This window comes from Lepus europaeus, chromosome X, assembly GCF_033115175.1.
Source record: "Lepus europaeus isolate LE1 chromosome X, mLepTim1.pri, whole genome shotgun sequence".
NCBI lineage: Eukaryota > Metazoa > Chordata > Mammalia > Lagomorpha > Leporidae > Lepus > Lepus europaeus.
This window is the reverse complement of record NC_084850.1, coordinates 35,985,956-36,005,899: the sequence shown is the minus strand read 5'-3', so window position 1 is coordinate 36,005,899 and position 19,944 is coordinate 35,985,956. Positions and strand designations below refer to the sequence as shown.

Here is a 19,944-nt window from a genome sequence, read left to right as displayed (position 1 = left end):
CCACGCCCCACCCCCTGTACACACTGATATCCAACTCTCAATTGAGAAGAACATGACTTAAGATTTCCATTGGGCCCATCATATCTCAGGCTCTGGAGAAGGGCAAGGGGTGGAAAGACACATGGTGGGGGGGTGAGTCGCTCATCCTCGTGACCCAGAATATCTCCCCCTCCCTGTAATGATGAGCTTGCTTTTCCATAAGGGCTTTCCCTTGTTTCAGGGAAGGGGCCAACCAATGAGAGAGGGGCATGTTAGATTATTTTGGGGAAGGGCTTATGCCAGGAGGGTTCACTTTTACCAGGCGCCAAGTGTCCCCAGCAACCAGTATCTCCTGTACTAACAGAAGCTCCAGAACTCCCACCCCTTTGCTTGCCGCTGCTGCGTCTTCGCCCACTAAGTAGCCATGAGAAGGCAACTCCGATCCAGAAGGGCTCCGGCCTTTCCCTATGGTTCACGCTACAGACTTGTGAGTCTCAGGGAGCAGATTATTTGCTGCCCCCTCCTTTTTCTAACGGGGCGGGTTGGGGGCTGCATAGATCTTGGCTTATGGCTGTCTCTCTCTGGGATGGGCAGAAACAGTGAAGTTTAGGGAAATTCAGCATTTCAAGAAGGAGCAGTGATTCCCAGCACCACAGGACACCCTAAACTGCTGGATGGAAGGAGGGAGCCCCTCTTCCTGTGGAACAAAGATATGGGAAGGGGAAGACACCAGAGAATAAAGGGCTTTAAAATTTCTTCTTGGGAATCTCTAATTTGAACAGATATTTTGGATTCTGGGAATAGAAGTTTCATTCTGCTAGCAAAAGATTCAGCCAAGGAAAAGGGAATGGGAAGTGGAAATGAAAGGTACTGCCTACCCAGCTGTATCAGTCACTTTGGGTGGTAGCTTCTTAGAAATCAGCTGCTCTTTTTCTAAAGCAGAAATTTCAACTTATAGCTAAAGTCATAGAATCCAAAATGGAGAGGAATCCTAGGCGTTATCTCTCCAGAATCCTTCATTATGTAAAGGAGGCTCAGAGCGCCAGAATGACTTGCAAGTCACTGGAGGAGCCAAAGTGAAAATGCAAGTCTCCTCAATTCTAATCTTAGTCTCTTTCCATTGTATTTGCTGTATGTGACTCACTATGTTCCTGATCTGTCACCACTCATTGCCACTTTGCCTGTCATCCCACTCTCACCTAACACACACACACACACACACACACATACATACACACACACATCCCTTTGGTTTCACGAATTATATCTAGGGTACATTAGAAATTTATTTGATCCAAAAGTTTCTTTGCATTTACTTACTTTGTTATAAATCATTAAAATATGTCACACATTGTACTTTGGGCAGGGGTTTCTTTGAAATCTTCCGCATAGAGAATTTAATCTGAGCCCTAAGAGGAAACAAAATCTAATCCGTTTGTCTTGGGTATAGCCACTAACCAGAGAGCAAAGAATGTCAACAGCCAGCAATAGAAAACAGGAATTCATCTAACCCCTTATCAACCTACAGAGGTTTATCCTTAGCTTTCTAGCATCAGTTTGTAGAATCTTTCTTTTCATGTTGCCAAAGTCCCTTCCAGCTCTCAGAGAAGTCACAATCTGTGGGACATATGTAACTATTCTTTACTTGGCTTCTTTTCTATGTAATGTTGCTAAAGTGTTGTGTGTTATTTCAATTATTTGTCAAATGATTTGAACTTTGATTGTATTAAGGGATCTTTTCCTTTATATTTCATCAAATTAAAAAAGAAATTATTTGATGTGATTGTGTGCTAATTTCTCTTAAAATTAACCAATCATTCCTATATTTATAGAATGTTATTCAATGTAGGGCACAAATTTATCCTTTGGGTCATGCTGTTTGTTTATATATTTGTTTATATATTTAGACTGCTCAAAATGGAGCCACCCTCTGTCCTCCAGACTCTTCCCTTTTAGGGAAACATGATGGCCCAAGAACACACACACTACCATGTCTCTGCACCCTCAAGCACACTATCACATGAGGATAGTGCCACATAAGGAAATGTAAAAACAGACCCTTAGGGATAAGCGTTCTTATAACCAAAGGACCCCCTGCTGAATTTTGCTAAGTAGTTGCATGAAAGTGTATTTTACACAGGACTTAATTAATGAGAAGTTTTTTGGGAAAGCCTCTCTTACACAAAGTAATGTTCCACTATACCTGGAAGCAAGAGAGAACAAAAAAGATATTTAATGTTCCTGAAATAAGACTCAGACAGTATGAAATGTGTGTGTGCATGCATGTGTGTGAGTGTGTGTGTGTGTGTGTGTTGAGAGGGGGGCTTTGGATGGAATTAATTCTGAGATTAATTCTTCCCAGGAAGATAAGGCTTAAATGACAAGCAAATTTTAATGGGATTGTCAAGAGAGCTCATATCTACAAATAAGATCAGGCCAAGGCCAAGGCCAACTGCCTCCTCCACAGAGGAGAGATGGAAGGCATGTATAGGTAATGAGAGAAAATGAAGTTGTTCAGAAAATATAAAGGAAAGGCCGGCGCCGCGGCTCACTAGGCTAATCCTCCGCCTTGCGGCGCCAGCACACCGGGTTCTAGTCCCGGTCGGGGTGCCAGATTCTGTCCCAGTTGCCCCTCTTCCAGGCCAGCTCTCTGCTGTGGCCCGGGAGTGCAGTGGAGGATGGCCCAAGTGCTTGGGCCCTGCACCCCATGGGAGACCAGGAGAAGCACCTGGCTCCTGCCATCGGATCAGCGCAGTGCGCCGGCCGCAGCGCGCCTACCACGGCGGCCATTGGAGGGTGAACCAACGGCAAAAGGAAGACATTTCTCTCTGTCTCTCTCTCACTGTCCACTCTGCCTGTCAAAAAAAAAAAAAAGAAAGAAAAAGAAAAAAAAAAGGAAATATAAATTCCCCCACAATGAAATGTTACACTTAAAATTCTCTGAAATTCCCAATTGGCTAGTAAGGGGTTAGAAAATATGGACCCTTGCCTGGGTGTTCAAAATGTAGTTTGAGAGGTCCAGTGTATACACAGGCTCACACATAAGTGAAAGAGATTTAAGAACATGTATTAATGTATTCAACATTGAGTGGCAGACACATTTTATTTTCCTAAGCCTTACACTGGGGGGTTCATGTCAAAGTCAGAAATCCTTCATTATAGACACCCACATCTCTTGGGAACACAGAACCCAACACATTGTTCTGCTTCATAAATAGTGCCACCTCTAGGCACCTTCACTCAGTGTAATGTAAGAGAAACACCATTATACAGAGTATCAAGAGACATAGGTTCTGAGATTGTCAATTTTGTCACAAACTTGCTGCACAGCTCTGACTAAATCCTGTCACTTTTCTAGGCCTCAAATTAACAAGAAAATCTTGAAAGTCCCTGTTAGTTCTGTTATGGTGTGATATAGAGATGTAAATCTGAACACATTATAGAGCAATTCAAGAGTGCTTATGTCCAAGAGCTAGATAGTGTTGGGTGGGAGTGGAGCCTTGTCATTTTGTTTCACTTTTACTGATACTGAACAATTCAACTTGCTGAATCTCCCCACCCCAAAGGCAGAATGTTTAGCTGAGTGCCCTCTAAGTGGCCTTTGAGGAATCAGGCAGGGAGGAGTACATGGAGCCCCTGGCCTCTAGTATTTGATGCATCTGACCCCAACAGGTGCGTAGGCCCTGCCACTCTTCAGACTTGGACAGCAAAGAGAAAGGAGAGTGGCCTCTTTTTCTCCTGCTGCAGTAAGCCTTAGCAAACCCCCAAAGAGCAAAGATATAACTCCTCAGCCTATGGCTGGGAAGCATTTGAAATGCCATTTAGTAAAGTCTGTGTTTTTCCGTTTTGAGGGTGGCGGTACTGGTAGTGGTTAATTTTCTTAGAACCACTCATAGGATATTATAATTTCAAATTTCATGTAAAGACTGCAATCAGTCAATAAACAAATATGTGCTGTGCACTTACTATAGGTAAAGCCTTTTGCCTAGGGTACGAGAGGAGCTAGAGTCCCAGTTCTTAGTTGGGCTAATCACAGCTTAAAATAGGAAGAGATTCTAGCTAGGGCAACAGAAAAGTAGCAAACAGCTCCCCATTTCTTGTTTCTTTTGCAAAGGCAGTCTAAGTTTTGAGGAGGGGTGCAGCAGTTGCCCTCTCCTCTTGAAGGCTGTACCAGACTATTTTTAGACACAATTTGGGATGGTAAGGTTAAGCAGCTGAAAGTGTGCAGAGTGTTAGAATGAAGCTGGCTTGAACTGGGAATTTGTCATCATGGACACAAATGTCTAAGACTACTCCATCCTCCAGTGTAAACTCAGCTTTGCCCTGACAGGGCAGTGGCAGTATCATAGCCAGTGAGGTTTATCTAAGGCACAATTATTGCCAATTGAAAGTTAAGCAGGACTACTAGCATGAGTGGTCTCAAGGGAAGAATCTAAATGCATAAAGCTGAGAGAAAAACTTGCACTTTCATGGAAATAATATTAAGCCAAAATTGGTCACAGAAAGGATATTTCCTCCAAAAAACAGACAGAACAAAAATCTGCCTCTTAAAACAACAAATATGTTTATAGGGAAGTGAAAAATTTGAAGTATCTCCAAATTTTAAGTTGTTTCCATCTATTTTTGGCTGGTGGGATATGCCATTGGATTTTTTTCAAAAAGAGGAGTTATGTTTTGTCACTGTTTCAGGATGACCAGGATGAAGTGAACCAGAATTATTTAGCAGATGAAGAGGAGGAGGCAGAAGAAGAGGCTCAAATGATGATGGCATCCAATTCGGAGGAGGAGAAAGAAGAGGAAGAAGAGGAGGAAAAGGAGGAGGAAGAGGGTCAGGGTCAGCCAACAGGCAATGCCTGGTGGCACAAGTTGCAGGTCATAAACGAATACCTGTGGGATCCAGAGAGAAGGATGTCTCTGGCCCGAACAGGTCAGAGTTGGAGTAAGTCCCGATCGTCCCAATGCCCCAGTCTGGTGTCCTTTGCTTTTGCTGTGGTATCCAGGGATCCTTTACCATACGCTGGATGGGCTCGTCAGCAAACACCTCTTAGCATTTCATGTAAAGACACTGATGCCTAGGAAAATGCCTAGACTGTGGACAGATCCAGTCAAAACAAACTCCAAATTGATGAATAAACTTGATTGTGTAACTAAAATCCACTGGGCTCGATATCAGTTGCAATGCAAAGAGAACAAGAATGTGTTGAAAAAGTACATGTTTTTCTTAAGTCCTAGGCCTGTCATTTTCTATCCATGTGAACTTGGGCTTGTCATTTACCCTCCTAGAGCCTGTTTCCTCATCCAGTAAATGAATGAGAGGATTGGATCACTGCTTTGCCTCTCTGATATGATCAACATGATGCCCCAAAAGATGTTAAAACTATGAAATTGAAATTATGCAGAAGACCTTTTCTGATATATGATACCAAAGTTACTAATAACTTGACTAAGAGTTTATAAAGCTTCTTAACTTCACCTAATAATGTCAGATAAGGACAGCCAGAAAGTCTTCCCTTGGCCTCAGCTTGTGGGTGCTTTAGTCTCCTATGGTAGAACTGGGTTTAAGTGAATTGTTACTAGAGATTAACTAGTAACCAAGCCTCCATGTTGCTTGATCAATGGCAGAATTATATGCCTTAGCATTTCCTTTTGGTACTACATACTGCCACAAGTTGTACTTGACAACTCCCCCCAGCACTCCCTACACACCTCAAAACTGTTGCTGCTAGGCCTTCTCCTCAGAAGATTTCTCCTGTGGTAAAATTTACACTCACCACACTCTGCACAGCCCAAAGAGCAGCTGCTGGATTGGAACTCAATTGATTCACAGCATAGAGAAAGACAGAGAGAGGGAGGGAGGAAGGGAGGGAGGGAGGGAGAGGGAGAGGGAGAGAGAGAGAGAGAGAGAGAGAGAGAGAGAGAGAGAAACACCATGGATGAAATAAGAATCCTCTAGTGCCAGGTGTCTAGTTTGCCAAAACTGGTGGACATGCCTTCCAAAGCACCCTTTGGCTGAGAATTCTCTCCTTCATAGTTACTGTTGCTAATTCAGCTCAATCAGGGTGAAACAGCCAGCCCTGCTTCCTGGAATTAGCAATAGCAGGTGTGGGCCTCTGAACAACACCCATCTCCCATCACCCCTCCTCACTTCCCAGCCCCACCCATGCCCATCCCTCGAACTTTCAACTGGAACAAATGGACCATTTGTGGGACATTCCAACATGCTCGAAGCTGCAAACAAATGCTGGACATTCACTGGGGCCCCAAAGGGGTGCAGCTGTTCTTCCCTTGCCTAAGAGGACCAGAAAAATAAGCTTGTGAAATGCAAAGTGTGATCATGAGAGGAGGAGCTATACATTAACTCCTAAACTGCCAATCTGAGGAAATTCAACAGATGAGCTGATCCAATTTGCTCCTGTAGAGGGTAATCCATACGCCTATGAGTAGGGATGAGGGAGGAAGGGTCAAGTGCCCACAGAAAATGTGGCAGTTGGGACATTTCACTATAGGCCATAGGCAGACCTCTGGATTATAGGTCTAAGGAGACCCTAGAAATTCAGGCCTCTTCTTTTTGGATACCACTGGGCAAAGGAAAGATTGCAATGTTAATGCCTAGGTCATAAAGCACATGCTTTGCTGTCCTCTTTACTGAAAGATGCCCATTTGAGCATTTCCTAATTCTGTCTCAGTCTGGACATTGACATCCTTGATATATTCACCCAGACTATTAATACACTCTGGGCTTTTTCTTTGGTAGCTGGACAACCCCTATCATTAGGAACTATATATTATTTTATTGGATATTTTCAAGAACCATATAAGGTAATAATATTATTATCTCTATTTTATAGATTCAGAAACTGATGCAGTTTTAGATTCAGCTTAGAGAAGGTAAATTTTCTTTTTTTTTTTTTTTTTTTTTTTTTGACAGGCAGAGTGGACAGTGAGAGACAGAGACAGAGAGAAAGGTCTTCCTTTTGCCGTTGGTTCACCCTCCAATGGCCGCCGCGGTAGCGCGCTGCGGCCGGCGCACCGCGCTGATCCGATGGCAGGAGCCAGGTGCTTCTCCTGGTCTCCCATGGGGTGCAGGGCCCAAGCACTTGGGCCATCCTCCACTGCACTCCCTGGCCACAGCAGAGAGCTGGCCTGGAAGAGGGGCAACCGGGACAGGATCGGTGCCCTGACCGGGACTAGAACCTGGTGTGCCGGCGCCGCTAGGCGGAGGATTAGCCTATTGAGCCGCGGCGCCGGCGAGAAGGTAAATTTTCTAAAGTCACATAGTTTCTTGGTGGCAGTGCTGGGATTCAAACCCAGGTTAGATGAACACCAGAGTCCATAATCTTGCCAGGACTCTGTGTCATCTTCATGAACTCTAACAATGAACAAGACATTGATGGGTAGGGATTCAAGACCCAGTGGGGTGTTTGGAGGAAGCACTGAAGACTTGGGAGCATTAGTAGTTCGTGGTCTATCTAAGCCTGGGTGGAGCATTCAGGAGAGAACTCTAGATTATCTAGAAAAGTAGTCCAAGTAAAACTTGGACATCCAGATCAGAAAGGTGGAGAGCTCAGTTGGCTCATATGGGGACTGTGCTTGGTTTTGCCTTGGGGGTGGCTGAGATAGTCTATCATAGACTCCAGGGTACTCCACCCCACCCCCGAGCAAGGCTGAGGGGACTTTGCTAGTGCCATTCTCTCATCTATAGCTCTCTTGCCACATGTACTGGGATAGAAGGAGGATACCTTCAAGGGAATGTACCTGTGTTCCATCGCTTTCCCTTCATCCATGAAACTGAGTCATTTATTCCTCCAGGACAGCCCTAGCTGTTGATCCATTCCCAGAATGGGAATGCGAATGCAGGAATGGAGGAGAAAACACAGGACACATTCCATTGGGACAGCCAGCAGGCAATAGGCAAGTAACACAGGCATATGAGCACTGTTGTTTCTTCTCCAGGGACTCCAACTTAGTAAATGTATTCATGGTCCAGTTCTGCTTTAGTTTCTTTTATAAAACCCAAGGGGTCAGTGCCATTTCTTGGATTATGGTTTTTATCTACCCACTCCCACTCTTTTTCTTTGGTATTTTTTTTGGTTCATGGTTTAACTTAAAAATTAATATTTAGATTCAGTTTGGGGTACAGCAAAATTATCTAGTTTGCTCCAGTTTCTGGTTCATGATTTGGTTCAAATCTGTCATTCTGACATCAAGGCACTGCTATGAGCATGGCTAAACATTACTGCTTGAGGGAGCCCCAAGGAGGCCTTGAAAACGGCTGCTTAGCAGCAGTAACATTCATTCACCTTACTTGGTGCTGCCTAATCTTGGAGCAAACTTAGTCCTAATACAGCTCGCACTGGGGGAATTCATGTAACTATGCTATTATTATTGTAGTAATAATAACAATAGCAGTGATGAGAATGACTGCCACTTACAGAGCACTTGTATCTGCCACCTTTGTGCTATGCTGTTTATATGAATTGTTCAATGCCAAGAAGTAAGTACTATTGTTGTTCTTATTTTACAGATGAGGAAATTGATACAGCATGTCCAAGATTAAACAGCTAGAAAGTAAGATAGTGAGAGTAGGGTTTAAGGAAAGGTTGCATTTCACATGTTGTTAAGGATATAAATAAGGATCTGAGGCAGTGCTAAACTTATCCCCATTTTGCGTGTGAAGAATTAGTGGTGCAGAGAGGGTCTATAACTTGCTCAAATTCATAGTCAGCACAAATTGTCAACAATTAAGTACCATTTCTTCCTTCTCCCTTCCCCATTCTGCATTAGTGTTCTATTTGAAAAGCGGAGCCACTTAAACTTTCCAAAACATGAATAAGATTTGAAATAAATAGGGTAAAACCTCACTTTGCCTTGATTAGAGGCAAGTCCAATGGAAATTAATCAAAAGTTTGAATTATAGACTATGTGAAAAGAAATGCTATTTTCTTCACTTGCAAATACATATAATCACTGGAACCAAGCTGCTAGGACTCTTCAGGGCACCTGCTTTAATGAACAGTGAAGAATGATTTGTACTTAGGATATCAACCGTTGCCCAGAGGACTGTCAAGCAATTTGCCTTCTGCAGGACTTTAAACTCCACTCCCCTACAATCTTGTTCATGGTCATCATTTGCACAGCAAGCCCTTCCACTGGAGATGCTGTAAAGGTAAACTGCAATCAGACCCCTGACAATCCACATGGATTCCAAATTGGTGAAATCCGATTGGTGAAATTTGAATAAGCAAGGACATACTGAACCTGGCGAATTTTTTTAAAAGCCATTTTGTGTTTGGCTTTATTCCGGTTCATGAGCTCAAGCGGGAGGCAGGGCTTTTTGGCAAGCACTGACTGCTGTCACCTTTGATTGATCTGCAGGCCTGATCTTGGTCATTTACTTCTTCTTCTATGCCTCCCTGGCTGCTGTGATCACCCTCTTCATGTACTCACTATTTCTGGCCATCAGTCCATACATGCCAACCTTCACTGAGCGGGTGAAGCCTCCTGGTGAGTATACTCAAATGTCCTGTGTTGTCATAACTTGTTGGACAGTAATCTGCTTGCACAGCATGTTCAACCTCAATTAACTTTGGCTCTTCCTGATAATGACTTAGAGATTCAATTATTAAGAGTATAAGTAAAATGGTACTTGGCAAACTATGGTCCTTTTCATTTTGATTGCCTGGGGGGAAATGGTTTCATGGGAATCAATACAAAAAAATTATCCCAAGAATGGGTTAATATATCCAAGACCTGTTTTTGTTGCCAGGAGTTATGATCAGACCCTTCGCCCATAGTCTTAACTTCAACTTCAACGTTTCTGAACCTGACACTTGGCAGCATTATGTGATTAGCCTAAATGGCTTTCTCCAGGGTAAGTAAGTTTCTTGGAATAGTAGAGAGCTCTTTTAAGGTGATGGGTGGGAATTCAAAATTCACCTGGCTCAGAAATCCGAGTCTTTTTTTAAGATTTATTTATTGATTGATTTAATTGAAAGAGTTACACAGAGAGAGAAGGAGAGGCAAAGAGAGAGTGAGAGGTCTTCCATCCACTGGTTCACTCCCCAATTGGCTGCAACGGCCGGAGCTGTGCTGATCAAAAGCCAGGAGCCAGGAGCTTCTTCCAGGACTCCCACACAGGTCCCAAGGACTTGGGCCATCTTCTACTGCTTTCCCAGGCCATAGCAGAGAGCTGGATCAGAAGTGGAGCAGCCGGGACTCGAACCAGTGCCCATATGGGATGCCGGCATTGCAGGCGGCAGCTTCACCTGCTACACCACAGCACCGGGCCCAGAAATCCCAGTCTTAAGTAACCCCAACCCATTATGATCTTACTTATTTTCCATCCCCCTCAGCACTTGTGGCTACAATCAAAAATGCTAGTGTGTAATAGTATGTTGCCTTGAAAGCATACAAGCCAATCTCCAGCAATAAAATAAGCTCTTTGAGGCAGAGAACTTGTATTCTCTTCTTGAATACCCTACAGCACCTAGTTACATCCTGAATACATCCAGGTGACTCAATAATGATCTTTATAAAAGATAATTCTGGGGGGAGAGAGTGATGAAAAAAGGAGAATGATCTCCAGAGCTGGAAGATTCCTACCTCCTATACTTTTTCAAGGTAAGAGAATTCATTTCTTGGAGCAGGGCTATGCTGAATGGAGACAGCAAGTACATTTGGCAGCAATGTAGAAAGCAGTTTGAAGAATCTCTGGGTGGCAATCACTCACTCCAACATCTTCATTCTAAATATTTGAAAGATTCCTATCTCTATAACATTATCAAATTTTCTGTCACAAATTAATGGCTTTGTGGGAGGCTCTTTCACACAGTGAAAGCTGTGGTTAAACAAGGTGCACACAGGTTTTATATTTATCTAACTTTCAAAGAATAGCCCCTGTAGGATTTGCTTTGATACATCTAATCTTTGTGGGGGCAGGGAGAGGAAGAAAGCCAGTCAGACTGGTTTGGTTGCCCTGACATAGCTCAAGTTGGGGGTGTGGTGGGAGTAGCTGGTAGAATGTGCATTAGATTATAAGATCAATCTCTACTCATGTGTCTGGAAGTATAATTTAAATGCATAAATGTTATAATTCAACTGTAACACTGCATAGTAGAGTCAATCATCCACATTCTAAAAATAGGGAAGTTGGGACCCAGAAAGGGTACTTGGGAAAAATCTCCCAGCAGCAGAATTAGAGTTTGAACTGACTTCCATGCTCTTGACACCCTTGCTATGCAAAGTGTCATCCAGGGACCAGAAGCATGGGCATCATTTGCGAGTTTGCTTGAAAAGCAGAATCTTTTTTTTTTTTTAATTTTTGACGGGCAGAGTGGACAGTAGAGGGAGACAGAGAGAAAGGTCTTCCTTTGCCGTTGGTTCACCCTCCAATGGCCGCTGCGGCTGGCGTGCTGCGGCCGGCGCACCGCACTGTTCCGATGGCAGGAGCCAGGTGCTTATCCTGGTCTCCCATGGGGTGCAGGGCCCAAGAACTTGGGCCATCCTCCACTGCACTCCCTGGCCATAGCAGAGAGCTGGCCTGGAAGAGGGGCAACCGGGACAGAATCTGGCACCCCAACCGGGACTAGAACCCGGTGTGCCGGCGCCGCAAGGCAGAGGATTAGCCTACTGAGCCGCGGCGCCGGCCGAAAAGCAGAATCTTAAGCCCCACTCCAGACCTGCAGAATCAGAATTTGCGTTTTAACAAAATCCACAAGTGATCTGTATGAACTTGAAACTTTGAGAAGTGCTATTTTTCCATAACTCTATGCTGTTGCTGTATGAACAGGAGTTAGAAACTCAGCTTTATATCAGTAATGCTCAGTGTCATTTTGGGTGAGTCTGAGCTTCCAATTCCTTACCTATGAAACAAAGGGGACTGGAGTTCTTTCTGAGTCCATGAAGTTCCAATTTGTACCAATTTGGGGGTACAAAAATGTTTTAGATGTCATACTGCAACATCTCCTTTTCTTTTGAAATGCTGATGAGCTATTGCAAATATGTATCTCTGCTGAGGCAATCCCTCCAAGCCAATTCTGACCTCATGCCAATTCTGACCTGATGGTAGAGGCAGGGGACATTAGGAAAAGCACAGGACTTTTAGCTCCTAAGAGTAGGTAATATACCCTGCTAAAAAGGAACACATCTCTGAAATAGACATCCCAGAGTATCAGTTTCATTCCCATGAGGACTGGGATTTTGCAATAAGGGTCATGCCCATGTCATATTATTTTTATGGAACTACCTCAAGAGAAACAATGAGCACGTGATTGCGCCTTCTATTTACAAAGATATTATTTGAGCATAGTTCTTGTTCTAAAAATAAAAAAAGAAAAACAAAGCCTTGAATTGAATGTAGCCTTTATCAAAAGAAAATAAAGACGTAGCCGTTATTGGAGTAGATTTGAAATTCCCAGTTGACAATAATATGAAACCCATGTCACAAACTTTTTAGATGAGGATCCAGCAGTGCATTTGAATTTTCTTCTGATGGATTATAGGTGCACAATCTCCTCTGAAAATCTGAGCTACTTGGAACTAAGAGCTAAGTCTAATGGGACTAACTGGGATCCATCATTCAGAACCAAACTGGAAATAATGCAGTCATTTCCAAAGCCCAGTTTTATGGTATCTGGTAACCCAAAGAGTCAGCACACAACCCTTTCACTCTTTCCCTAATATGTATATCTTGGACATATGTTACATTTCACTCTATATAAAAGGATACTAACCTTGAGTCCCTTAGATCTCATTAGATAACATCTCACTCCCTCACCCTCTCAGTGGAGACCCTGTAGTTGTCACTGATTTTTCTTTCAACTTAAGATCCTGTTTTGCTGTGCTAACTTCTCTCTGTAAAGGATGAGGAGCTGGTTTATTCCTGCCCCCTTCCACTTTCCTTCTGTCCCACAACACACATTTCTCATTTTCTTACAACAGGTATCTCTTATTAACCTCAAGGAAAATGTCTCCTAAGCTGAACTAAGGAGATTTAACCAAGGAATTCCTATTCATCTCCCAGAAATGTAAGAAAAGAAATGGTAGAAAACACAAGAGTACATCAAAAGATTTGGAAAAAATAGAATTAAAAAATATGTTTACAAAGCTCACGAGAGCATTTCAGGCATGGAAAGCCAAGAAACTGTGGCAAAAAAAAATGTCTTACATGAAGGACCTCTGTGGGTGACACCCCAATGGAAAAAAGTGGTCATCAAAGAAAGATGTACTTGTCTCTGAAGAGAGGAGAGAACTTCTACTTTGCTTATGGCCTTCTCTAAATGCTGATGAAATTTGTGGACTCAAAAGGCTTCCATAGCCTAGGCAACTCATGTCAAGAGCCTTGGGTGATCACTGATATCATACAAAAGAGTGTTAATTGTTAAATTAACAACAGGAGTCACTGTGCACTAACTTCCCATGCAGGACCTCCATCCTCAAAGAGTTGTATTATGAGAGTTAACAGTAAAACTTGTTCTCAAAGATTTATTTCATTTTAGTGTATTAAGTGGAGGATATTCTTATGTCTCATAAGCTTTAGTTATGCCTAAGTGTCCAACTCCATTGCTTGTTTTCTTAGGTGCTTCTTTAATTAATGATAAAACTTGTTCTCAAAGACTTACTTTATTTTAATGTATTAAGTGGAGGACATTCTTATGTCTTATAAGTTATAGTTATGTCTAGGTGCTCGCGAAAGATGCACCATTCTTGGGTGCTTCTTTAAAGCTAAGTTCCTTTAAAAAAAGTGAGATTAACTTCAAAATTCAATGACTTTGAACAGCCCTTGTCTTGACTGTTGGGGAACATTTTTTTTTCCATATGAATTGATGAACTCTTTATTTAGTATAGAGTTAATCTTCTGTATATAAAGTTAATTGAAAATAGATCTTAGTAAAAAAATAATACTGAGAATAGGAGAGGGATGAGGAAGAGGGGTGGGAGTGTGGGTGGAAGGGCAGGTACATTAGGAAGAATCACTATATTCCTAAAGTTGTACTTATGAAATGCATGAAAGTTGTATTCCTTAAAGAAAATGTTTCTTTGGGAAAAAATGTTTAGTTTGGCACATTAAAATCCATGTTTTTTTTTTCATAATATACATTTCCACAAACATTTTGAAGATCGCTCATAGAGAAAAGTTACAAAGGGACCAACATATGACCCCAAAATGGATATCTGGAAGTTCCAGGAGAATGAGAAACAAAGGGTCAGGCAATCAAGTGGGCTGAGTTGACAAAGGGATGTTGCCAGTGAAGGCCCTTAGGCATTGATGCAGGATCACAGGGCTTAGGGTAGACAGAGGGGCTTTCAGAGGAGTACAAGCAAGCTGCAGAGAGGAAACCAGGGAGAGAGGACCTCTGGAAATAAGGCCTTCCCCTGTAGCACCTGTCTAACATGACCATTTGCTACCCACACATGCTTTAGGTTATAATGACAGTCTACAAGAAGAAATGAATGTGGATTGTCCCCCGGGGCAGTACTTCATCCAAGACGGTGATGAAGATGAGGACAAGAAGGCCTGCCAATTTAAGCGCTCCTTCCTAAAGAACTGCTCTGGTCTGGAGGACCCAACTTTTGGATACTCTACTGGACAGCCTTGCATCCTCCTAAAGATGAACCGGGTAAATTAACCCTTGATATCTGGTGGTGGTAAGTGGACAAGCTGGGTAGGAAGAGACTTGGCTACTCTGTATTCACGAGTTTGACTATTTTTACTGACATCACAAGTACAAGCAAACTGTTGATTCCTTTTTAGTCCCTGAACACTTCTGCTGCTATTCTTCTCCCCAACCCCAAATCTGCTCTTAGTGGCTGCTGTCAAGGATGGGGCCCTGAGCTGTTTTAGAAGAGGGGATTGACATGGGAAGTGCAGTGGGAGACAGTTTTATGGCATAAAAATGCCTTTTTCTTCCTTTATGCCATGCTTTAGTTGTGACAGAGCATTACCAGGCACACTCCTTTTGAAGTCAGAAACTTCTTTAAATTTTCAGGCTTTTCCTGCTTCAGTTTCCACTGTGTATGGAATACAAATACAACCAGGAGTAAACCAAGTGGAACAGCTCTGAAGACACTTTGCATTTTCTGCTGCTTGCAATATTTCTGAGAGGGCAAAATAGAGGAAATATGACTCAAAAGGGATTTAGAAAAGCACTTTTTTAAGACATCAATTAGGTTTTAAAAAACAGCACTGATTTTCTTTTGATAGATTGTAGGCTTTCGTCCTGAGCTTGGGGATCCTGTGAAGGTTTCCTGCAAAGTTCAGGTAAAGTACCCTTTTGAATAAGCCTTATTAGTGTGTCTGTTTCATGCAAAAGAGTAGTTAATCCTTTGCAAATACACACAGATGGAAAATTATGGAAAGGGTTAATCTTTTTCATAACAGCACCTCCCTTTGGTGCCATCAGACCTTCTTATTTCCAGAAAGCATTCCATCCAGGTGTGTTTGTGTGTGCAATGTATGTGTGCACGAGTGTGTATATCATGATTTACACTTGTGAAAAGCTGAAGGCTGAACCTCAGCTAGGGGCCACAGCAGGGAACAACAATGTACCAAGTAATAAATTAGGATTCTGTTTACACTTTTGCTTTTAGCTCTAATTACTTGTTTCTTTGAACTAAACAAATAGCCTTCATTAGAGTCTTTAGTCCCTGATTATAAAACTGAATTTAACATTTTGTAGCAATGACCAGTGGCACTGGGTATTGAAATAACAAATGACTACAAGGAAAGTATAAACAGAGCTCCAATAATATGCTAATTAACTGCCCTTGGAGAGACCATTAACTCTTATCTCTTCTGTACCAATTAGCTCCTTTGTAGGAAAAAGCCCTCCATCTTAGGTACACTTCTTTCTTTTTTTTTTTTATTTTTGACAGGCAGAGTGGACAGTGAGAGAGAGATAGAGAGAGAAAGGTCTTCCTTTGCCATTGGTTCACCCTCCAATGGCCGCCGCGGCCAGCGCGCTGCAGCCGGCGCACTGCGCTGATCCGAAGGATCCGGAGGCAGGAGCCAGGTGCTTATCCTGGTCTCCCATGGGGTGCAGGGCCCAAGCACTTGAGCCATCTTCCTCTGCACTCCTGGGCCACAGCAGAGAGCTGGCCTGGAAGAGGGGCAACTGGGACAGAATCCAGCGCCTCGACCGGGACTAGAACCCAGTATGCCAGCGCCGCAAGGCGGAGGATTAGTCTGTTGAGCCACGGCGCCGGCCTAGGTATACTTCTTTTTTAAAAAAATATTTATTTTATTTATTTGAAAGACAGAGTTACAGAGAGAGATAGTGACAGCGAGAGAGGTCTTCCATCCGCTGGTTCACTCCCTAGATGGCCTCAATGGCCTGAGTTGTGCCAATCTGAAGCCAGGAGCCAGGAGCTTCTTCCAGGTCTCCTACATGGGTGCAGGGGCCCAAGGACTTGGGCCATCTTCTACTACTTTCCCAGGCCACAGCAGAGAGCTGGATCAGAAGTGGAGCAGCTGGGACTAGAACCAGCACCCATATGGATGCTGGCACTTCAGGCCAGGGCTTTAACCCGCTGCTTCTTAAACCAGCAGTAGCTCCCTCATGTTCTATGATAGCAACTGTCCCCCGACCCCCAGGCCTGGGTAACTGCCTTGAAGGTTTGTGAAACCAGGTAATTCTATTCTTAGCACTAGAAATATACTTCCAGGAATGAGTGTTTGGAGCAGTGGTCAACACACTACTTTAGTACACCCTCATCCTGGCTTTCAGCTTCCTGCTAATGCACACCCTGAGGAGGCATCAGAATTTGAGTCTCTACAACCCATGTGGGGGACCCAGATTGAGTTCTGGGCTCCTAACTTCAGCTTGGTCTAGCCCAATCTGTTCGTGGGCTTTTTATCAGTAGATGGAAGATTCTCTCTTTCTGCCTTTCAAATTAAAAAAAAAAATGAGAATAAATAAATAAAATTTTAGAAAAGGCCCCAAGAGCTCCCTTTAAAAAACACAGCTCCAAGCTCCAGTCTTTATGGTGACACATCAGAAAACAACAAAAGGCAGCATTTATTGAGCCAATACCCCACATTCAGCAAGCTTTCATTTATTGATCACTTTTTACATATCAGGTGCTTTTCTAGGTGTTGGTGCCAAGTTAAATATGATCTTGTCTCTGAAATCAGAAAAATCAAGTATTACAGGTTCTATGAAAGGTACAATGGGACATTGAAAAGAGAAAGGTCAGCTGCATATGGGAGATGGTGACACTGAAGGTGAACTTTGAAAGGTCAGCTAGGATTTGCCAGGTGAACAATGTAGGAAGGACACTCACTCTGTTCACATGTATGTGGATATGTGTAAATAATCCACATGTGGGGTGTGACTAAAATCTAGTAGAACTGATTTCACAGGCTGTTCATGAAAAATAAATTTCATTGCTTTTTAGAAGAATAAATAAATAAATCATAAAGACCAATTAAGTCTTAAACTAGCATGTTAATTGGATTGAATTCTGCTTGTGGTTCTCTAATGGAAGCTGTTTATTTTTCAGTTTACATTGAACTTAGCTAAAAAAGAAATATTAAGAGTCTGTGTATATTTTATATAATTATCAATATTAGTCAAGTCCACACTTGTGGAAATTGAGAAGAATGAAGTAATGACTACAATAAATTAAGGAGAGCTCAGTTTATACCAAGAACAATTATATTACATTGACAGAAGTGATCACATGACCCTATTGAGTGATTTACTAGTAGTGATGTATTATTTGTCCTTATTAGCCCCTAGACCTCTGTTATTTAGGGCACGCCTAATGCATAAACAGAATGGACATGATGTGATGAATGTAGACCTGTTTACTTTAATGATTTCCATTACCTGGGTCCCTCTATCTCAACCTCATGACTACGCCTGTGTAATTAAGCAATACAGAGAATGTGGTCAGAGATATGAGTTTAAGTGAACCAATCGTAGGCTGTGCCTACGCATCAGAACCTGTGTACCTGATATGACTTTCAATGGAACCAAGTCTGCAGTGTGCAAGTGATGAAGTGGGATTTATGAAATGTGTTTTTTAAAAAAGATTTGTTTATTTGAAATACAGATGAGAGAGAAGAACAAGATGAGAGAGAGAGAGAGAGAGAGAGAGAGAGAGAGAGAGAGAGAGAGGAAGAAATTGATCTTGCATTTGCTAGTCCATTCCCCAAATGCTCACAACAGCCAGAGCTGGGGCCAGGCTGAAGCCAGGAGCCAGGAACTCCATCTGGGTCTCTGACATGGGTGACAAGAACCAAGTAGTTGGGCCATCACCTACTCCCTCCCAGGATACATTAGCAGGAAGCATGATTGAAAGCATGGGGTGACTGGGATTTGAACCAGGGACTTAGATATAGGATGCAGGTATCCTAAGCCAGCATACCAGAGTATCTGCCCCTGACATATGTTTCAACTTATACCTGCTTCACTCCAAAGCCCCAGACTGGCTATCAGATCCAGTACGATTCATTAAAGAGAGTCTGGGGTGTAGATCATCTTTCCAGAACAGTGCCAAGTACTACAAGCCTTTTGGAACCATTCTGTCTAGCCCCTCTAGAAGCCAGCACAGAGTCACATACTGACAATTTTCAGCCTCCTCAACCTAGATTCTATTCAGTATTTTTTTTAACTGAAAAAACAAAGCACAGCCATTCTGGAAATACTCTACTGGAGAACGATCAGGGGTGAGCTCTGGCCCTTTCTGCTTTTGTGGTCTTCTCAGGACAATTGGTTGTGGGTCATATAGTGATTTTCACACTATATGGTGAAAAAATTCCTTTATTTCAAACTCCAACCCACTGTATGACCAAGCACCTGCACTATATCTGCTTTTTCTTCCAGAGAGGTGATGAAAATGACATCCGATCCATCAATTACTACCCAGAGTCAGCTTCTTTTGACCTCCGCTACTACCCCTACTATGGCAAACTGACTCACGTAAGCTGTATCCTCTTTAGTCTTTGTTGTCCGAAAGATCTTGGAGACAAAGAAGGGCTGGCTGAGATTTAAGAATTAGGAAGCAGCAGGTAGTAATGGTGGGGCAAATAGCTGGCCATAATAAAGGTCTCTACCAATTCTCATCACAGACTCCCCATATCTGAACAGACCTCATATGTTCTTATATAACCCTTTCAATTTTTAGATGGCTAAATTGGGATTCAGAAAGAGGAAGTGACTATACCAAACTCACATAGCTAATTAGTGGCAGAGCCAGGAGCAAACAAGTTACTACCACTATGCTCAGTCATACCCAGATAATCACACTTCCTTGTTTCTCTCATTTGAAGCCTTGGGGGCAATCCAGCATAGTAACTTGATAGATACTGGTTCTGGCTTGATTTATGGACTGATAGCCAGAAAATCATATCACAATAAATCAGAATTTTTCCCCAAAGTATGATCAGGCATTTGACAGTGACTTATGAGAGAAATGTGTAATTTCCCCACACTTTCACAAGTCAGGAAGGGTATGTCAGTTGCTGTGGCCATTTGTGACTTGGCATCATGAGATTTAGTCAGTTCTCTTGGTGTAGGTTATAGATGATCATTTCACTACTACCACTTCCCCCCACTTAGAATTCACTATTCTTCCACTTACAGGTTAACTACACCTCCCCCTTGGTGGCAATGCACTTTACAGATGTGGTGAAGAACCAGGTGGTGCCTGTGCAGTGCCAACTGAAGGGCAAAGGCATCATAAATGATGTCATCAATGATCGTTTTGTGGGTAGGATAATCTTTACACTGAACATAGAAACCTAAGAACTTCAGGGGACTACTCATGCCAGTTCTGTTTCCGCTCATGTTATCCTGGAAACACCTGAATTCTTTTTTCTTCAATTAGGACACAGCCAGATGGACATCTAAAATAGCACATCATCTTTCCTTGCCTTTGACATGTGTACAAAAATATATTCTGGGAGTTGTTTGATTTTTTTAAAAGTAGTCTCTTCTGATAACAAATAGATTATATTAATTT

At 42.6% G+C, this 19,944-nt stretch overlaps 1 protein-coding gene across 2 annotated transcripts; it reads left to right on the top strand.

The window, feature by feature from the left end:
• The first annotated feature begins 403 nt into the window (after positions 1-403).
• On the top strand, positions 404-19,727 carry ATP1B4 (ATPase Na+/K+ transporting family member beta 4). 2 transcript variants are annotated; one of them, XM_062184054.1, is made up of 8 exons: positions 404-466; positions 4,669-4,906; positions 9,355-9,483; positions 9,746-9,850; positions 14,401-14,597; positions 15,182-15,238; positions 18,807-18,902; positions 19,566-19,727. In XM_062184054.1, exons 1-8 carry the CDS (start codon positions 404-406, stop codon positions 19,725-19,727), a joined length of 1,047 nt encoding a protein of 348 aa, XP_062040038.1. The 2 variants fall into 2 exon arrangements, with proteins under 2 accessions (XP_062040038.1, XP_062040037.1); XM_062184053.1 differs by having other exon boundaries at positions 4,669-4,918.
• Positions 19,728-19,944: the final 217 nt, after the last annotated feature.